Here is a 16,587-nt window from a genome sequence, read left to right on the forward strand (position 1 = left end):
TTTACGTCAGGGTTGAGGCTATGATTAGTATAGTGTTGGGTATAGTTTTGAAATCAGGAACTCTTTTAGTTTTATAGACAATAACCATAGAGCAATTATCGCAGAAGCATGTATTGAACAATTTGATAATTTAATATGGTGTCATCTTGTGTAGCACTCATGTTCATCATGCTGTGACGACCCTAGCGCTCCAACTGGTCCAGCGGTTACTTCAAATTCGTATCCTAGCTTGTCATAGATATTGCATGATTACTTCATCAGTAATAGAAAGCCAAATCCAAATCAGGAAATGTTGAATTCTGTTCATTAATTCACACCTTGTCTCTCCCTCTCTCGTTCTCACTCTTTCCTTGTCTCTTTCTCTTCCTGTTCGTTTCCTCCCATCACTATTAAACTATCTCCCATCACTATCTATCTTTCTTAATACTGAAATTCCCACTTTTCTCTCTTTCAACCCATCCCGTCTCCAAACATATAAAATACATTCCTATTATACATATTTAATCGTTCATCATTATTCATTGCATGTTGCTGTCTTCCTTTTACTAATTTGGCACATTACAGTTGACCTTTTATGCACATTTTGTCTAATTTTGTCTTTTAATCAAATTGTATTATTTCTTATGGTGATTTATATAAATACATAATACCAACTTTAAACCATTGTACTTTTCGATATTAGATAAATGTTTCTTAAGTTTTGTAAATTATTTTGCATGACTCCCTTAATACTAGTATAGACCCTATCAAAGATTCATATATCTTTCTTTACAATTTGATTCTATGTTAGACCTGTTCAAAACTGACATCTGTGGTACAAGACCAGCATATAGACAGAAATTTGCCGAAATAGTAGGTGGCGTGGATGCAAATGAAGGCGAATTTCCCTGGATGGTATATTTGAAAGATAACGGATTTGGTTTCTGCGGAGGTACTCTAATCTCTTCCGAATGGGTAGTGACAGCAGCTCACTGTGTGTAAGTTGGACCTTTGCACTTGTTTTCATAAAGCACACCGTACCAGTTATAAGGTAACCAATCAAAGGGCGTACAGCATTATTACCCTGGTCAGTGGATTGATTCTGCGATTTACAGTGCACACTCTTTACTCCGTTTGGAGCATTCCAGTAGGTAACTTTTACAGGCTTGCACATGCTAATCTAAGCACATCCCACTGGGTATCCATCTAACACTTGGATGAAGAGCAGCAATGTAGAGAAAATGCCTCGCTGAAGGACATAGTACCATGCTGGGCCTAAAACCCAGGACCTTTGTATCCCCATTCAAATGTTTAAAATACATATATGACTCCTATTTCATTCAATAATGATTTTTCAATGTTTGCTGTAGAGGTCTAAGGCAGGTTCCTGCAAAATCACAGCAATACTATATTTCCCATCCTACATTTGGTCGTGGACAACTTCAATAGCCCCTTTTCTTAAAGGAATATTCTATATAGAATAAGAAGCTCATGCAATAATTGGTTTGGTATTATTTCCTTAATAACATATTCTAGAATATAGAAAGTATTAATTGTCCTTTTGAAGTACATGTATTGTCTTCATATCACTGTGAGGCTCTAAACAGTATTACAACTGGTGATTGGATGTCCCCTCCTAGATTTAATAATAATTAATTTACGGCTCGAAAAGTATGTAGAAAGAGCAAAAATATTGTAATATACCAGGTAAACAATTTTACAAAATGGAGATATTGTTTTACTTTGATTTCATGAGCAACATACATGTATGGATTGAAGAAAGTTTGGCAGTCTATTATCTTTTGCTTCATAATACAGAACTATCACTTCCGAAACACATCAAATGTTTATCCTTTATACCGTAGATACCATTGCCAATAGAATGGAAATAAACTTCTTTTATCAACAAAGTTGTGATTAGCATTTTTGTCACAATCATTCATGAAAAGAGGTAAGAAAAACTATTCCAACTCTATGGGCAACAGTGTATGTATATGTGTATATATATATATATATATATTTGTATATGAATGTATGTTTATATATAAATATATATATATATACATATACACACATATACATATTTACATACGCTCTTGCCCATACAGTTGGAATGTTCTTTTTCTTACCTCTTTTCTTGAAATGATTGTGACAAAATGCTTGATTCTTGATAGACAAAGAATGTCTTATCACAACTTTATTGATAAATCTGTATGACTTTTCAGATTGATATATATACAGTATACATATATATGTACATATGTGTGTGTGTGTGTGTGTACACATTATGCATATGCATGTATATATGTTTTTGATCATGGAATCAGATTTAATGCACAAATTTTTGTTAAGTGCCTCGTTATTATTACAAATTATTTCATTCACCTGGTACAAAAAATTTTATTTCAAAAGTCGGAATGCGAGTTTCGTGTTGTTCGGTAGGACAAAATATAATAGCTGTGTTCCCACGATGGCAATTTTGGTTGGCGTACGGTTCATGTTTAGAGCTATTTTGGGTAAATATGGGCAACTGAATAAGACTCACTATTTAAAGTTCAAAAGAAATGTTTAAGAATAGCTACCAACTCTCATTATGTAGCACCATCTGCACCTTTTTTTATCCCCTCGCAGACGAAGTCGGAGGGGATAAACGATGTCGTGTGACCGTCCTGTCATAAAAAATCTGGTTTCCGTTCGATAACTTTAGTAACATTGAAATTAATATCGCTAGTGACATTCGTTTGTCTCGCAATGTATAGTCAGCAAGGGATCTGAAAGATCACGACGTTTCGTGTGCCACGTGTAACGTGCTAACACGACTAGAGGGTAGGGTAAGTTGACCGTGCGGATGCTCTCACATGGCACCCTGAGTATCAAAATGATAAGAAATTTGGTCCAGTCTTGGTAAAGTTACCAGCTCTGTATATATGGGACTACACAAACATGTGGCATAAAAATCAGTCACAATTTTTATGATGTTATATGCCATATTTAGAATATCAAGGCATTTGCAGATCCATGCCTTCCAGAGAACATTTTTTTCTCTGATGTTCTTCCACACTTGCAAAATACAATGATAACACTCACAAATTATTGTTCACCTCTTCCCAGAACTCAACCTTCTCTTTAAGGTTCAACATTTTCTGGGGCCCTCAAGTGGGCCCCGGACCTTACACCATAAAGGCTTTAGCACTTTGCGCGTACAATCTGTACATTTCACACCCCCCTTTTGGAAAATCCTGGATCTGCCCCTGGCTTCCGGAAGTTACGCTGATTATAAGACTGGGTCAGTGGAAGGTCGTGTTAACTTGATCGTGGCAAGTTGGTCCGAGCAAGAGGGTATGGACAACTAATGGTGTGAGTTAAATATTTATGGGATATTTACTGCTGCAGGGATTAACTTATGCCAACTAGCAAGCCCCTGTCTTAACATGGCTTATGTTTGGCTAACCTAGAAGCAATTAGTGGATGTAATTCACATTCTGACTATTGAAATACAATTATTTGTAACAGGTGAGTAAAATGATTTGTAACATGGCAGTTAACAAAGAGTTATGAATATTAAACATTTTATTACATTCCCAGAATGTTTATTACTTATCTATTAATGACTCATTTTCAATATTGATTTTTTTTTTTGGTGTGTGTTTCAGTGTTTTTCTTCACTCTGATGATCTCTACGCTATTTGTTTTAACATAATGACTGTGATATTGAACATTTTGATGTTTCAAAACATGTATGTTATGTGTTGTTTTGATGAAAGTGTTGAAATAAACTTTGAACATTATATTTCATGTCCATAGCTCTTCTGGTAGCCGCTATACTGTGGATGAGGTTGTCTTTGGGAATCTCAACATTGAAAGCACTTCACCATATCGCCTCAGCATTACACCCAGTCAAATATTCATTCATCCCGACTATGATTCTTTCACCAATGATGCAGATATAGCACTCATCCAACTCTCTACGCTAGTCAATTACACTGATTACATCAGACCAGCATGTCTTGCAAATTCATCTCAAGAAACCACTGTATACAAGCAATGTATAGTAAGCGGATGGGGAAATACTCAAATTGGTACGTTGTAGCTCAATTTTGGTCTTACAATTTATTTTTTTTTTGGGGGGGGGAGGGGGTAGGCGAGGAGGGGTGGCCATGCAGGCACCTAGTACACTCTTCCAAAATTGTCATAACACAAGGGTCCTCATATTTTAGGGATCCCTTTCAAAACAAAAGTAGGAAAACAAAATTAACATTAACGTTCATTGGGGTCCTCGAACACCTGAGCCAGAAGCTTATAGGAACCGCATCCAGTGTAGGAAAATACAAACAAACAAAAAATTTAAAAATGGAAAATGCTAAAATATTTGGTATAGTAGTGGTTAGAATGAAATAATTCTGATTTCTTCATATTTTTCACTTTTATGCTGTGTATACCGGCAGCTAGTTCACTAAAGAGTGGTTTTGAGGATAGAAATGTAATACATAAATCATGATGCTTGTTGCAAAGATTGCTGGTTTGCGAGGTCTTTTTCTATTATTTTTGTTTCTCTGTGCACGTGTGCAGAGTTGCATTTATGTTTTGTTACCAGACTCGCATTATCAGTAAAACTTGTCATTTTTTATTTGTTTAGTAATGCAAGCATGAATATTATAGTAAACATGTAAATAGATGAAGTGTCACGTTTTCCCCATTTTTAAGTAATCAGATTGACCGAGTTTTCTATCAACCTGATTAATTCTTATTGCATTATGGCTGCAGTTTTGCACAAATTCTATCACAAATCCCATTGGACAGTATCACATCTGGCATTCAAGAAGTTAAAATGGTGAATTTTTTCATATCATATTGTGTAGATGGATATCCAGACCACTTGCAGAAGGCATTCGTGGGTTTGATTAGCAGAATCACCTGTGGAAGTCTACTTGGGATTGAAAGCTTTACAGACAACATGATATGCGCAGGATATGAAAGAGGAGATATAGATACCTGTGACGTTAGTTTTTCCTCTTCTACATTTGATAGTTGAATATTAATTCATTATTTAGATAAAATAGGGTATTTGTTAGAGAGCATACTATTGGCTTGGAAGATATCAACTAGCTGACTCTCAACATTTTGTTATATGTGCATGAGCGTGAACCTTACATGCACAATATGTGTACTAAATTGAATTAGACTCTGAACCTCTCCCTGCATGTATCCATTCATTGCATTATCTTAGCTGTGAACATGTCATTCAAGGGCAACCTGAATATAATCGCCTGACTCCAGATATGAGATCGCAAATACCCCAAATTTTGTATAACAAATAACGCATGCATTGCATCGCTCAATATATAATACCCCCCCCCCCCCCAAATGCAGAATTTCCCAGGCTCATGCCTGTGGCCCCAGTGAAATATAACATCACTTGTGCAATTGTTAATTTGTCAGTGAAAATATTATATTGCATGAATATTGAATGCCAGAGCATGAAATAATAGTATAATATTATATTTTGAAGGGTGATAGTGGTGGTCCTTTAGCATGTGAAGGTCCAGATGGTAGATGGCACCTGGTCGGTGTAACCAGTTGGGGATATGGATGTGCGGAACCAGGAAGTCCAGGAGTGTACGCGAGAGTCTCTGAGCTGTTGCCTTTCATTCTAGGAGTTGTGAAAAGTATGTTTAAGTTCATAAATATCTTGGTATTGAAAGAAATTTAACATATGACAACACAAGCATTTTTTTTTAATGAATGTATCTCAGAAATATATTCTGTAAAGAGAAAGCTCTAATCTGCTCTTTAAAAAAACACCAATGAAGCAACATTGGTTTAATTAAGCAACAATATATGTATAGAAACCCAATTGTTATATGAAAATTAATCATGGAGACACAATTTTTACAATTGGTAAATCTAACTTCGAGACATGTTTAGGTGAATTTATGTAGAGGATAAGTTTTGTGCCCCCTCTATGACTTAAATTTGTTTGATTTTAGTGCAGAATAGATTCTTCCTTATTATTAACAATATATAACTTCACAAAACGTGTAATGCAGAGCGAAGAGAAAACCAAGGATATATGAAATTCCAAATTTTTACATAAATGATTTCAAGTGATCTGTCTATTATCTCATTTGAACAATAAATAATTTCTTTTTATTGCAGATTACGCAGGCAGTGTTCCACCAACATTAGGTATTGTTGTAGTTTCAGCACTTTTATCAATTAATACATTTAAAACCATATAATGCAAACAAATATAAACGTCTTTCCACTTTCTCCAACTCCTTTATTATCTCTTTAAATTCAAGTTATTAATTAGATTGCAGGCTGGTGCAGTGTGGTGGGAATTGGTATATAGGCTAGTCCCTGGTATTTCCTCTTGTGTCGCATACGTAATGATTGGGCACCTAATATTTGACTTAAAATTTGCCAATTTTTTATTAAAATTCCTTTGATGCTTAATGTGATTCTACATGTATTCATTACATTCTTTATGTTCCCACGTCTGCACACTCATTCAATTTACATGTCGCTTTGGGATATGATTCTTGAGTGGAAATTTACCATATCGAGGCTGGTGAATAGAATTGCTAAAATTTTACAGATATGTTTTACTTGTTTTTCACATATATCTCCGAGTCTATATCTATTTATGATAACAGAGACTCAAACAAATTTCTGTTCATTAGTTTTTTTATTTCATAAGAATCAGTTGCACGTATATGTATGCGTAGACATATATAGGCACTCTAGCAATACTATGATTCATGGAATTCTTGATTAAAACTAAAAAGTATCACTACCCTTGATATTTTCTTTTATATACTGCATATGAATATCCAAGGCCTCTGATTGGCCAAAACTGCAGGCATAAAATTTGAAACTGACTGCTGGACAGTGTAGCTAAACAAATATTGAATGCGCACAGTGCATATGTGAACATGCTTTAAATTTCACTAGAAAATGAGACAAATCCCTAAGTGCCATTAAAGGTCTGCATGGGTACAATGTATTCATGGGCATTGCATTGGGGACCCACTAAACACAAGAGTATTTATGCCATTAACAGCAGATACTGGAGATTGGCAATACACATCTTGTAGACTTGAAAGCGATTCTGTTTGTTTTTTTTAATTTAGGACTAATCAAATGTCAGGATACAAATTTTAACAAAAAATACAATTTTAACCAAAAAAAATTTAACAAAAATATTTGGTATTCTCTCTGACGTACTTGTTCCCATCAGCCAAAGTCTTGGAGATAAGGTCCTTGCAGGTTGATAAAACACAGTACCGGCTGTCGAAAATCCTAGCCATAAAGCTAAACTAAAACATGATTTCAACCCTAATCCTAACCTTATGTTCTTGACGAAAATAATCCTGGATCAATCGTCTGTACAGCAGCTGTCGGAGCACAGCACAGCTGAGAGCACAGACAAGATACTGCTGATAGCGCATGCACAAATATATTGAAATTCCAATTTTAAACTACACTCAGCATAACAAGAAAGTGGACACTATTTCTAATTAAGATTTTCTAATAAGTATTGGAAGTATAGTTATATTTATATATCTAAATAAATATATATAGTAATCCTTGTTTAGATGATATGCACTTGGAATTGTACCATTCATGCATGAGTGAGCATAGCCATTTACCAATAAATGAGTTTCTAAAAGAAAATTGCGAAAATGGATCATCGATCCGACCATTCAAATGATGAGCATTTAGATCTTGTAGAATGAAATGTATCAAGAAACTACTAAAAAAATGGGATTTTCTTTCATTCAATTTCTTTATTCATACTGATTACCAGTCACAAGTGAAATGAAACACATTCCTATGTTTTAACAAATAATGCAATATTCTTTTGTTTTCCTAGGTACTACTACGGCCAGTCTAACCAATGACATGATTTCAGGTATTACCATGATAACTACTCCATTGGTAAACACGTCTTAAAACACTGCACTCAACGATTTCATATCTTAAACTTTAGGCAACTGTTTTTAAATAATTTTCTACATACTCTTAATTTAGTGTTTAGGAGAGTATGTGTGTGTAGTCACCTGTATTTTAAAACCATTTTATCTGAGCTTGCTGTGATGTACATTGTTCCTTCTTTAAGCCTAAATGTGCATAATTATACTCTACATTAAGGGTTGTTGTTGATTTCATTTAGACACAGGAAAAACACACTTTCAGCCCCAAAAGCTGTTTTTCAGTATGTTCGTTTTTATGGTATTACACAAATGAATTTGACGACAAAATGACCATACACCTGAAAAATACAATACAAACATATGAACACCGTTAGGCAAACACAAAATTTGATTCCGATTTCCAATCATAAATATCTTGATAATGAGACAGGAGATCGGCTTGTAAAAGTCATGGGGTTCCTGACTGACCTATATATAATTATCATTGCACCATGAGCTAAATCCAGGATTTTGTTTCAGAATCTGAGACAAAGTTACCCAATCCCTTAATATTATTCAAATCGAAAAATAATCTACTACGATCTTAATCATGTTAAAATGTTGACTATTTCACCTACCCGGTATAAGTGATTTTCCATTTATGTAGAATGCTGTAATGTAGTGGAATGTGCTATTGTGTACCATGTGAATGATTTCTTAGAGACGACCAAAATGTATGACAGATCTACCTATGAATGGTTATTTTCTGCTTAGTTAGACCTGTAAGACTCTTTATCATGTATCCTACTCAAATTTAAACCAACAAGGGATTCATCTTAACTTGAGATTTAGGTTTTCTTTTCGTAAACGTAATTTCATACTCAGGGTTTGGGCAACAGCTTATGCAATTTGTGTGCTGACATCTGTTCATGTCCTGAAGATCATTGAATACCTTTGATTTAGGGCAAGTCAATTTGTAATGGGGGGGGGGGAGTGGGGGATTAATCTACTGGTAGAGGAAGCTGGTCAACCAAAATTTCTTGAGCCAGTTGTTGCAACCCCAAATTATATTACTTGTGCATTTAGGTTGATTAAATTTTGGCAATGATAAAGCACCTGTCAGTAAATGATATGATCATGAATTTCTATAGTTTCATGTTGACCAGGGTGTAGCAATGACTCTTTCACATGTACTAACAAGAATTGCATTCTGAATTGTCAAACTTGTGACGGTTTCAATGATCGTGGTGACTTTTCTGATGAGGAGTATTGTCGTAAGCAAACACATGTTTCTTCAGTTGACTTGTTCAATCTTGTGAATTTGAAATGGCATCATCCTTTCCAGGTCACAAGGTCCTTTTTTCAAGTTTGCATCGTAGAGTGCAGCAAAATTTTAAAAGTCTGGGTTTTTATATATTGACTACCAAAACAATTGTAAATCATTGCGACATTTATGTACTTTATATTTTTGCATGCATATGCACTAGTGACTTTTAGTTCAACTGGCATTAACTGTATAAGTGCACTTTATTCCAGCAACCCCCCCAGCAAACTCGATCTGCTTCGAGTGTGCATCTGACTATGAATGTGTGTATGATCCAAGCTGGGTTTGCGATGGTATCGATGATTGCGATAACAGAGAGGATGAATTGAACTGCATAGGTAAGATTGAAATTGTTTAAAATCACAGTACTATTATGTAAATTGAATGTTGCATCACTCTTTTGCTCAGTTGACATGTTCAATCCATACATGCCAACTGTTCAGATTAAAGAGGAACATTCCTCTTTTTGGGAGAAGATAATTATCATTTTAATGCAGGTGTTCCTCTTCCTGTACAAATTTGTCTGTAGTATTGAATAGGAGAGTTAGGATTGTTCCTCTTTTTTTTAAAAATAGCATAATTTGTACAGATTTCTGATTTTCAAATGTTGGCATGTATGTCAATCTTGTGAATTTGAAATGGCATCATCCATTTCAGTTCAGCTAGAAATATACGAATAAAAAACGGACTATAGCAAAACCTTTGTATATGACTATCTAAAATTATCAAAACTAAAAGCTTTCATCTGGGCCCTCCTTTATGAACCTTAATATTAACAATAAGAAAAGCTCAATTTCTACGACAAATTTGCTCTTTGCCAATCAAATGCGTTGATTTCAGTAGCTTATAACAGTTATTGTAATTGATAACAATTTTAATGAAACAGGGCCCGGGTGTGGAGTAAAAAAAATGAATGTTTAAATATGAAGAATATATGATTTTTTGGTAAAACAGTTAAATATTATGACCTTAATTGCATAAATTACCACAAATATGCAAACATCAGCTTATTTCCATGCAATTTGCATTCAGAAAATTATAGCACAAAAGATAATTGCAAGCGAATGAAATACTTCATCATTGCACACACATGTGGGAAGGAAGCGTCTATAGATTTGAATACATTTGCTTGATAAACGACTTTGCATAGTAGGCCTATGATATCGAGCAAATGGCGATGCCTATGTTGTCCTTAGAAACTGTACATTATGCTAAGAATATCTTGTTTTATATACCTCTCACATACACTTTGATGGGGTATCGTGTAGATTAATTGGGCAAGAATACAATAAATCTCTCAGAATAACTTAAGTTATTTTTTGGGGTGAGGTTTCCTTTAATCATTTTAACAGACAAGATTCATCATATTATTGTACATGGGTTTTCTTCTTTACGCTACTAAATTTTCAGCAGTGCACCTGACTCTAGGAGAAATGTGTTTGATCTCATCACCAAACTATCCTTCATTATTTCATATCTTAAACTTTAAACAAATATTTAAAAATAATTTTCTACCTACTCTTAATTAATAGTGTTGAGAAAAGTATGTGTGTGCATATATGTGTGATTGTATATTTCTTTATTCATACTGATTAACAGGCAAAATTGAAATGAAACACATGCCAGTGTTTTATATTTAAGCAAATAATGCAATATTCTTTTGTTTTCCTAGGTACTACAACCAATGACACGATTTCAGGTATTACTATGATAACTACTCCATTAGTAAACACGTCTTTAAACACTGCACTCAATTATTTCATATATCTTTAGACAAACGTTTTTAAATAATTTTCTACATACTCTTATTTTAGTGTTGAAAAGAGTATGTGTGTGCAAATGTATGTAAGTGTGTGCTATTTTTATGTGCAAATACCCCATGTGTCACCTGTATTTTATAACTATTTTATGTGACCTTCTTTGAACCTAAATGTGCATACCTTATATTAAGCTACATTAAGGGTTGTTGTTGATTTTATTTAGACACGGTAAAAACAAACTTTCAGCACCAAAGGCTGTGTTTCAGTATGTCTGTTTGTATGGTAATACCCAAATGAATTTGACATCAAGATTACCATACACAGGAAAAAATACAATACAATCATATGAGCAAAAATAATGTTGGACATTACGGCAAAGAGCAATTGCAGTAAATTAAAGTAAATGAAATAGATTTTGTTTTAAGAATTGAAATCTATGACTTGAACCAATTTGATGATCTGCATGTTCTTTTTTCATTTAAACAGACAAAATTTATCATCAAATTATTGTACTTGGTTTATTTCTTACACTACTAAAGTTGGAGAAACGTGGTCAATTTCATCACCAAACTATCCTCATGAGTATCCAAACTACGCCTATTATACTTGGTACATCACGGCTCCATCAAACTACTCTGTGATCATCACATTCATAACATTTAATCTGGAATCTTGCTGTGACCATCTGAGCATAGGGAATGGTCATACACCTGGGAACTTGGTGGTAAAAACTTTCTCAGGACAAGATATACCAGCGTCTTTGAGGTTTGTGTAAATGTATACATTATTTAATTTGTGCATTTTTAATGCACATGTACTTGCATTTTAACTTGAAGAAGCCATATGAACAAAATAGTGTTTCACCTATACATGTGTCTCTAAATTTGCGCATGTGTGTGTGTTCATGTAACTCAAATGTTCTGTTATGGTGGGTGTGACGTCTCATCCCAACAAATTTTGATATACGTACCAGTACATTAGTTTTTGTTGTGTGTCAGTTTCTATATTAATGCAATTTTGTCATTTTGGTCGGTCCGTTGTCAGTCGGTCTGTCAGACTTTTGTAGGTCTTTTGTCATTGTGATAAGGATATTTCTCTATTAAAGAAAGTAGGTGATCTCGCTCTCAACAGCAACTCACTTTCTCCTGTGCTACAAACTGAAAACCTCTGAGACTCTGATGTTATCTGCCATGTCTCAGATATTTAAAACCATTTTTGCCTGTAAGACAGATTATGAGTTGGTGCCAGGTGGTTCCTTCACACTGGAAAAGAAAAGAAAGAAACGATGAAATCATACTTTGGGTAGTCTCTCCCAATGACATCTGATGTGGTTTTGGACCTAACACTGCTCTATGAAACGACCAACTATAATAATATGCAAATCAGGATGGTTTACAGGCAAGCTACAGTTAGATGAGTTTTGGGGTGTTCTTGCAAATGCAAACAAAAATCGAAAGGATTACTATGACTATGAAATGTTTTTTTTTTTATGATACTACGTCATTGGTGCTGAAGTGTGAAATAACAGTGTATCCAGAACATAGTGAATAATCAGATAGTATGTATTAATATCAGAAAAAGTATTGACACAATTTTGTCTTGTTCTACAGATTGTACAGTTCTAACAGTTGGATGCGATTCACCAGTGACGATTCAGTCACGCATCAGGGATTCCAACTGCAGCTAACAGTGATCCCTAGATCTCTAGGTATGTACACACATCTAGTTTTGGTTTTGGTTTAAGCTCATCTGGCCCGATTGGTGCGATGAGCTAAACAGTATGCAATTGCATTTGGCGTCCATCATCCATCCACAATTTCTAAATGCTTCCTCTTCATAATTTCTCATCCGATTTGGATTCTGTTTGCTTTATGGATAGGGCTGGGTAGGGGGAGTGGAAACTTCTACACAGAATTGTGAAATTTGTATTAATTTTGCATATTCATGCAAATTGATTCAAAGTCACAAAAAACATTTTCTCCTTCATTCATTGACCAACTTTGATTTTTTTTTCTTTTACAGAGCTGAATGAGATCCGCAGAAATTTTTCATATAATTTTGAAAGTTTGCTTTAAAATTGCCCCCCCCCCCCCAAAAAAAAAAAAAAATGCAAGAAATTACAAGAAAAACCTTCTTCTCCATAATTCATTGACCAGTTTTAATTTTGTCTGTTTTCTCTAATAGAGCTAAGTTACATACACAAAAATTCTACACAAAATGTTGAAATATTGACTCAAACATCAATTATATTTTTTGCTATTACAGCAGAACCTAGCATAACGCTAAAAAACAGCAGAACAGGGATAGAATGACGCTAAAATGCAGCGGAACATAGAATTACGCTGAAATACAGCAAAACGTAGAATGACGCTGATATACAGCAAAACATATAATGAGGCTAAAATACAGCAGAAAATAGAATGATGCTGAAATACAGCGGAACATAAAATGATGCTTAAAAATGCAGCAGAAAATAGAATGATGCTAAAATACAGCAGAACCTAGAATTATGCCAAAATACAGCAGAACCTAGAATTATGCTAAAAAACAGCAGAACCTAGATTTATGCTGAAATACAGCATGAAGTAGAATTATGCCAAAATACAGCAGAACCTAAAATTATGCTAAAAACAGCAGAACCTAGAATTATGCTGAACTACAGCAGGAAGTAGAAATTAGGGTGAAATGCAGCAGAACATAGACAAACAAATCAAGAGAACACAGAATTGCGCTAAAATACAGCAGAACATAAAATTAAACTAAAATATGTAGGATATGATATTTTAGTGTAATATATAGGGGAACCCTGTGTCTGCTCTCCTAATATTTCACTTGAAATCAACAAGATTTGTTACCGTTATATTGTGCTCCCCTTATGCTTGATGTCATTTAATTTCTTATATATATAACTAGATTAAAGATACTATGTCCCTTTTGCAGCCAACATCACATTATGTAGAACGTTGCAGGAATTATGAATATGTCATGAAGGTCCTATCTGTGAAATTTAAATGTTAGCAGTGTCCTAGTATTCAAATTATGCAAGGAAACCCATTTACTTTCTAGACTTCCCTGTCAGACACTATTGAGTGACTGACTGACATCTTCTTTTTCTTTGGTAATAATTACATACATAAAATGAGCTGTATAGGTACATTTGTCTACATCAATAACCCACTACTTGTAATGACCAAAATCAAACTGATTGAATGTTTGTGCAGCACCAAACGTAAGACCATTCGGTACAAGGGTCTGAAAATCAGACTATTACTTAGGTGATTGCAATCACTTATGTGGATTCAACAACTAATGGTCGTTATTTTTGTAAAAAAGCAATTTTCAAACCCTTTCGTTTTGAAGGTAGTTCTAAATAAGAATTGTCTTTCAAATGCCGTTGGAATCTAACATTTTTGATTTTTTTTTTTTTTGACCTGCAAATTAAATGGGACATAGAACCTTTAAAGTGTGCCACAGGTTTTGTCAAAATTTGTGTAAGAACAATGTCATTTTGACATTGCAAAAAACAAAGGTTCTAATGTCTGCCCACTCATTCACTTTACATTCAGTTCGTAATTTCGACATGAAAATCTGTCTAGGCTTGTGGATAAAAGTACTAAATCGGATATATCTCATTACTCTAGCCACACATTTATTCAAAGAAGTGTTTTGGGTGGTCTTTTAACATTAACTGTTTATGTCCGTTGGGCCGTTCAATACTTTGGATTGAGGGCAAGTCGATTTGATATTACATCTGCATTTAGGTTGATTCAATTTTTATCAGTAATTGATTTGTTTATGAGTTTCTATATTTTCATTTTGACCAGGGTGCGGCAACGACTCTTTCACATGTATCAACAACAATTGCGTTCTGAATTCTCTAACTTGTGACGGTTACAATGATTGTGGTGACTTTTCTGATGAGGAGTATTGTCGTAAGCATACACATTATTCTTCAGTTGACTCGTATAATCATGTGAATTTGAAAGGGCATCATCCGTTCCAATTGGCGAGAAATAACTATAACGGACGATATCAAAATCTAAATCTAAAATAATCTAAAATTATAAAAACTGAAAGCTTTCAACTGTCTCAACACCTTGGCCCTGTTTCATAAAACTTTTTATCATTTTGTATAGGCATGTTTTTGCCCATGTATGCTAGGTATTACAAGAGCTCGCACGAACGGAAATTATCTTAAACGGACGCTCATTCCCTTATTAATGGGCAGAAAAAGATGAACAAGGTATCAAAATGCTTTGAAAAATGTGCCAAATATGATGACAGAGAAAATCTGGCGATTCTATGTTGAAAAATACCAGTACGCTTGAAAACGCGCACGCATGCGTGCGAGCGCGTTTTTTTGCAAAATGCTTAAAATGGCCTGAAACATATGCAAAATAAATTTGAGACGATTTGGAGCATTTTTTTTTTTGCGCGCGCGCTTACGCGCGGACGTACACATGCGCGCGCGTTCTTTGACCTGAAATTGACCGGACGGATATTGACCTTGATCATGATAAATATGAATAAGAAATGCCTTTCCGTTATGAATATATGATCATGAGTTGAAAGAACAAAAAAACAAAAAAAATGGTGCCTGGATGACGTCATAAAGACTTGATGACCTTGAAAATGTTCCTGTCATGTCTTATGGCAATGACCTATGACTGTGCCAAAATTGAACGAAATTGACTGAACCGATCTTGAGTTATCATCGGAACAAAAAAGTGTGGAGAAATAAAAATAAATAATAATAATAATAATAATAAGAAAGAAAATTCTGACGAAAACAATAGGTGATCTGTCGTAAACGACAGACCACCTAATTATCAAAGCAATAGATAACATACGGACTAACCTGGCTATTTCAAATTTGTTTGCTTTATTATTATTCCAAATGAATATATGTAGTAAAAATGAATGTTTAAATATAAAGAATATATGATTTTGGGGTAAAAAAATTAAATATTATGACCTTAGTAGCATAAATTACCATAAATGCAAACATTAGCTTATTTTCATGCAATTTGCATTCAGACAATTATTTCCAAAAGATAATAGCAAGTGAATGAAATAATTCATCACTGCACACACACGGAAGAAAGCGCCTATAGATTTGAAAACATTTGCTTGATAAACGACTTTGCATAGTAGGCCTATGATATCGAGCAAATGGCGATGCCTATGTTGTCCTTAGAAACTGTACATTATGCTAAGAATATCTTGTTTTATATACCTCTCACATACGCTTTGGTAGGGTATCGTGTAGATTAATTGGGCAAGAATACAATAAAACTCTCAGAATAACTTAAGTTATTTCTTGGGGTGAGGTTTCCTTTAATCATTTTAACAGACAAAATTTATCATATTATTGTACATGGGTTTTCTTCTTTACACTACTAAATTTTCAGCAGTGCACCTGACTCTAGGAGAAATGTGTTTGATCTCATCACCAAACTATCCTTCATTATTTCATATCTTACACTTTAAACAAATATTTAAAAATAATTTTCTACATACTCTTAATGAATAGTGTTGAGAAAAGTATGTGTGTGCATATATGTGTGATTGTATATTTCTTTATTCATACTGATTAACAGGCAAAATT

The 16,587-nt window shown here is 34.3% G+C and overlaps 1 protein-coding gene across 1 annotated transcript in view; it reads left to right on the plus strand.

The window, feature by feature from the left end:
- LOC585530 (enteropeptidase-like) overlaps positions 1 to 15,052 on the plus strand; it is a 30,227-nt gene extending 15,175 nt beyond the window's left edge. The window contains exons 9-19 of the mRNA XM_030984631.1: positions 791 to 977; positions 3,784 to 4,058; positions 4,839 to 4,978; positions 5,489 to 5,645; positions 6,136 to 6,165; positions 7,856 to 7,894; positions 9,432 to 9,557; positions 10,892 to 10,918; positions 11,519 to 11,744; positions 12,590 to 12,687; positions 14,804 to 15,052. Of these exons, the coding sequence (XP_030840491.1) occupies positions 791 to 977; positions 3,784 to 4,058; positions 4,839 to 4,978; positions 5,489 to 5,645; positions 6,136 to 6,165; positions 7,856 to 7,894; positions 9,432 to 9,557; positions 10,892 to 10,918; positions 11,519 to 11,744; positions 12,590 to 12,687; positions 14,804 to 15,033 (1,535 nt within the window). The 3' untranslated portion in view covers positions 15,034 to 15,052. The remainder of the gene's footprint in view (positions 1 to 790; positions 978 to 3,783; positions 4,059 to 4,838; positions 4,979 to 5,488; positions 5,646 to 6,135; positions 6,166 to 7,855; positions 7,895 to 9,431; positions 9,558 to 10,891; positions 10,919 to 11,518; positions 11,745 to 12,589; positions 12,688 to 14,803) is intronic.
- The last annotated feature ends 1,535 nt before the right edge of the window (positions 15,053 to 16,587 follow it).

Source organism: Strongylocentrotus purpuratus, unplaced genomic scaffold, assembly GCF_000002235.5.
Source record: "Strongylocentrotus purpuratus isolate Spur 01 unplaced genomic scaffold, Spur_5.0 spur5_scaffold_14, whole genome shotgun sequence".
In the NCBI taxonomy this organism is placed as follows: domain Eukaryota; kingdom Metazoa; phylum Echinodermata; class Echinoidea; order Camarodonta; family Strongylocentrotidae; genus Strongylocentrotus; species Strongylocentrotus purpuratus.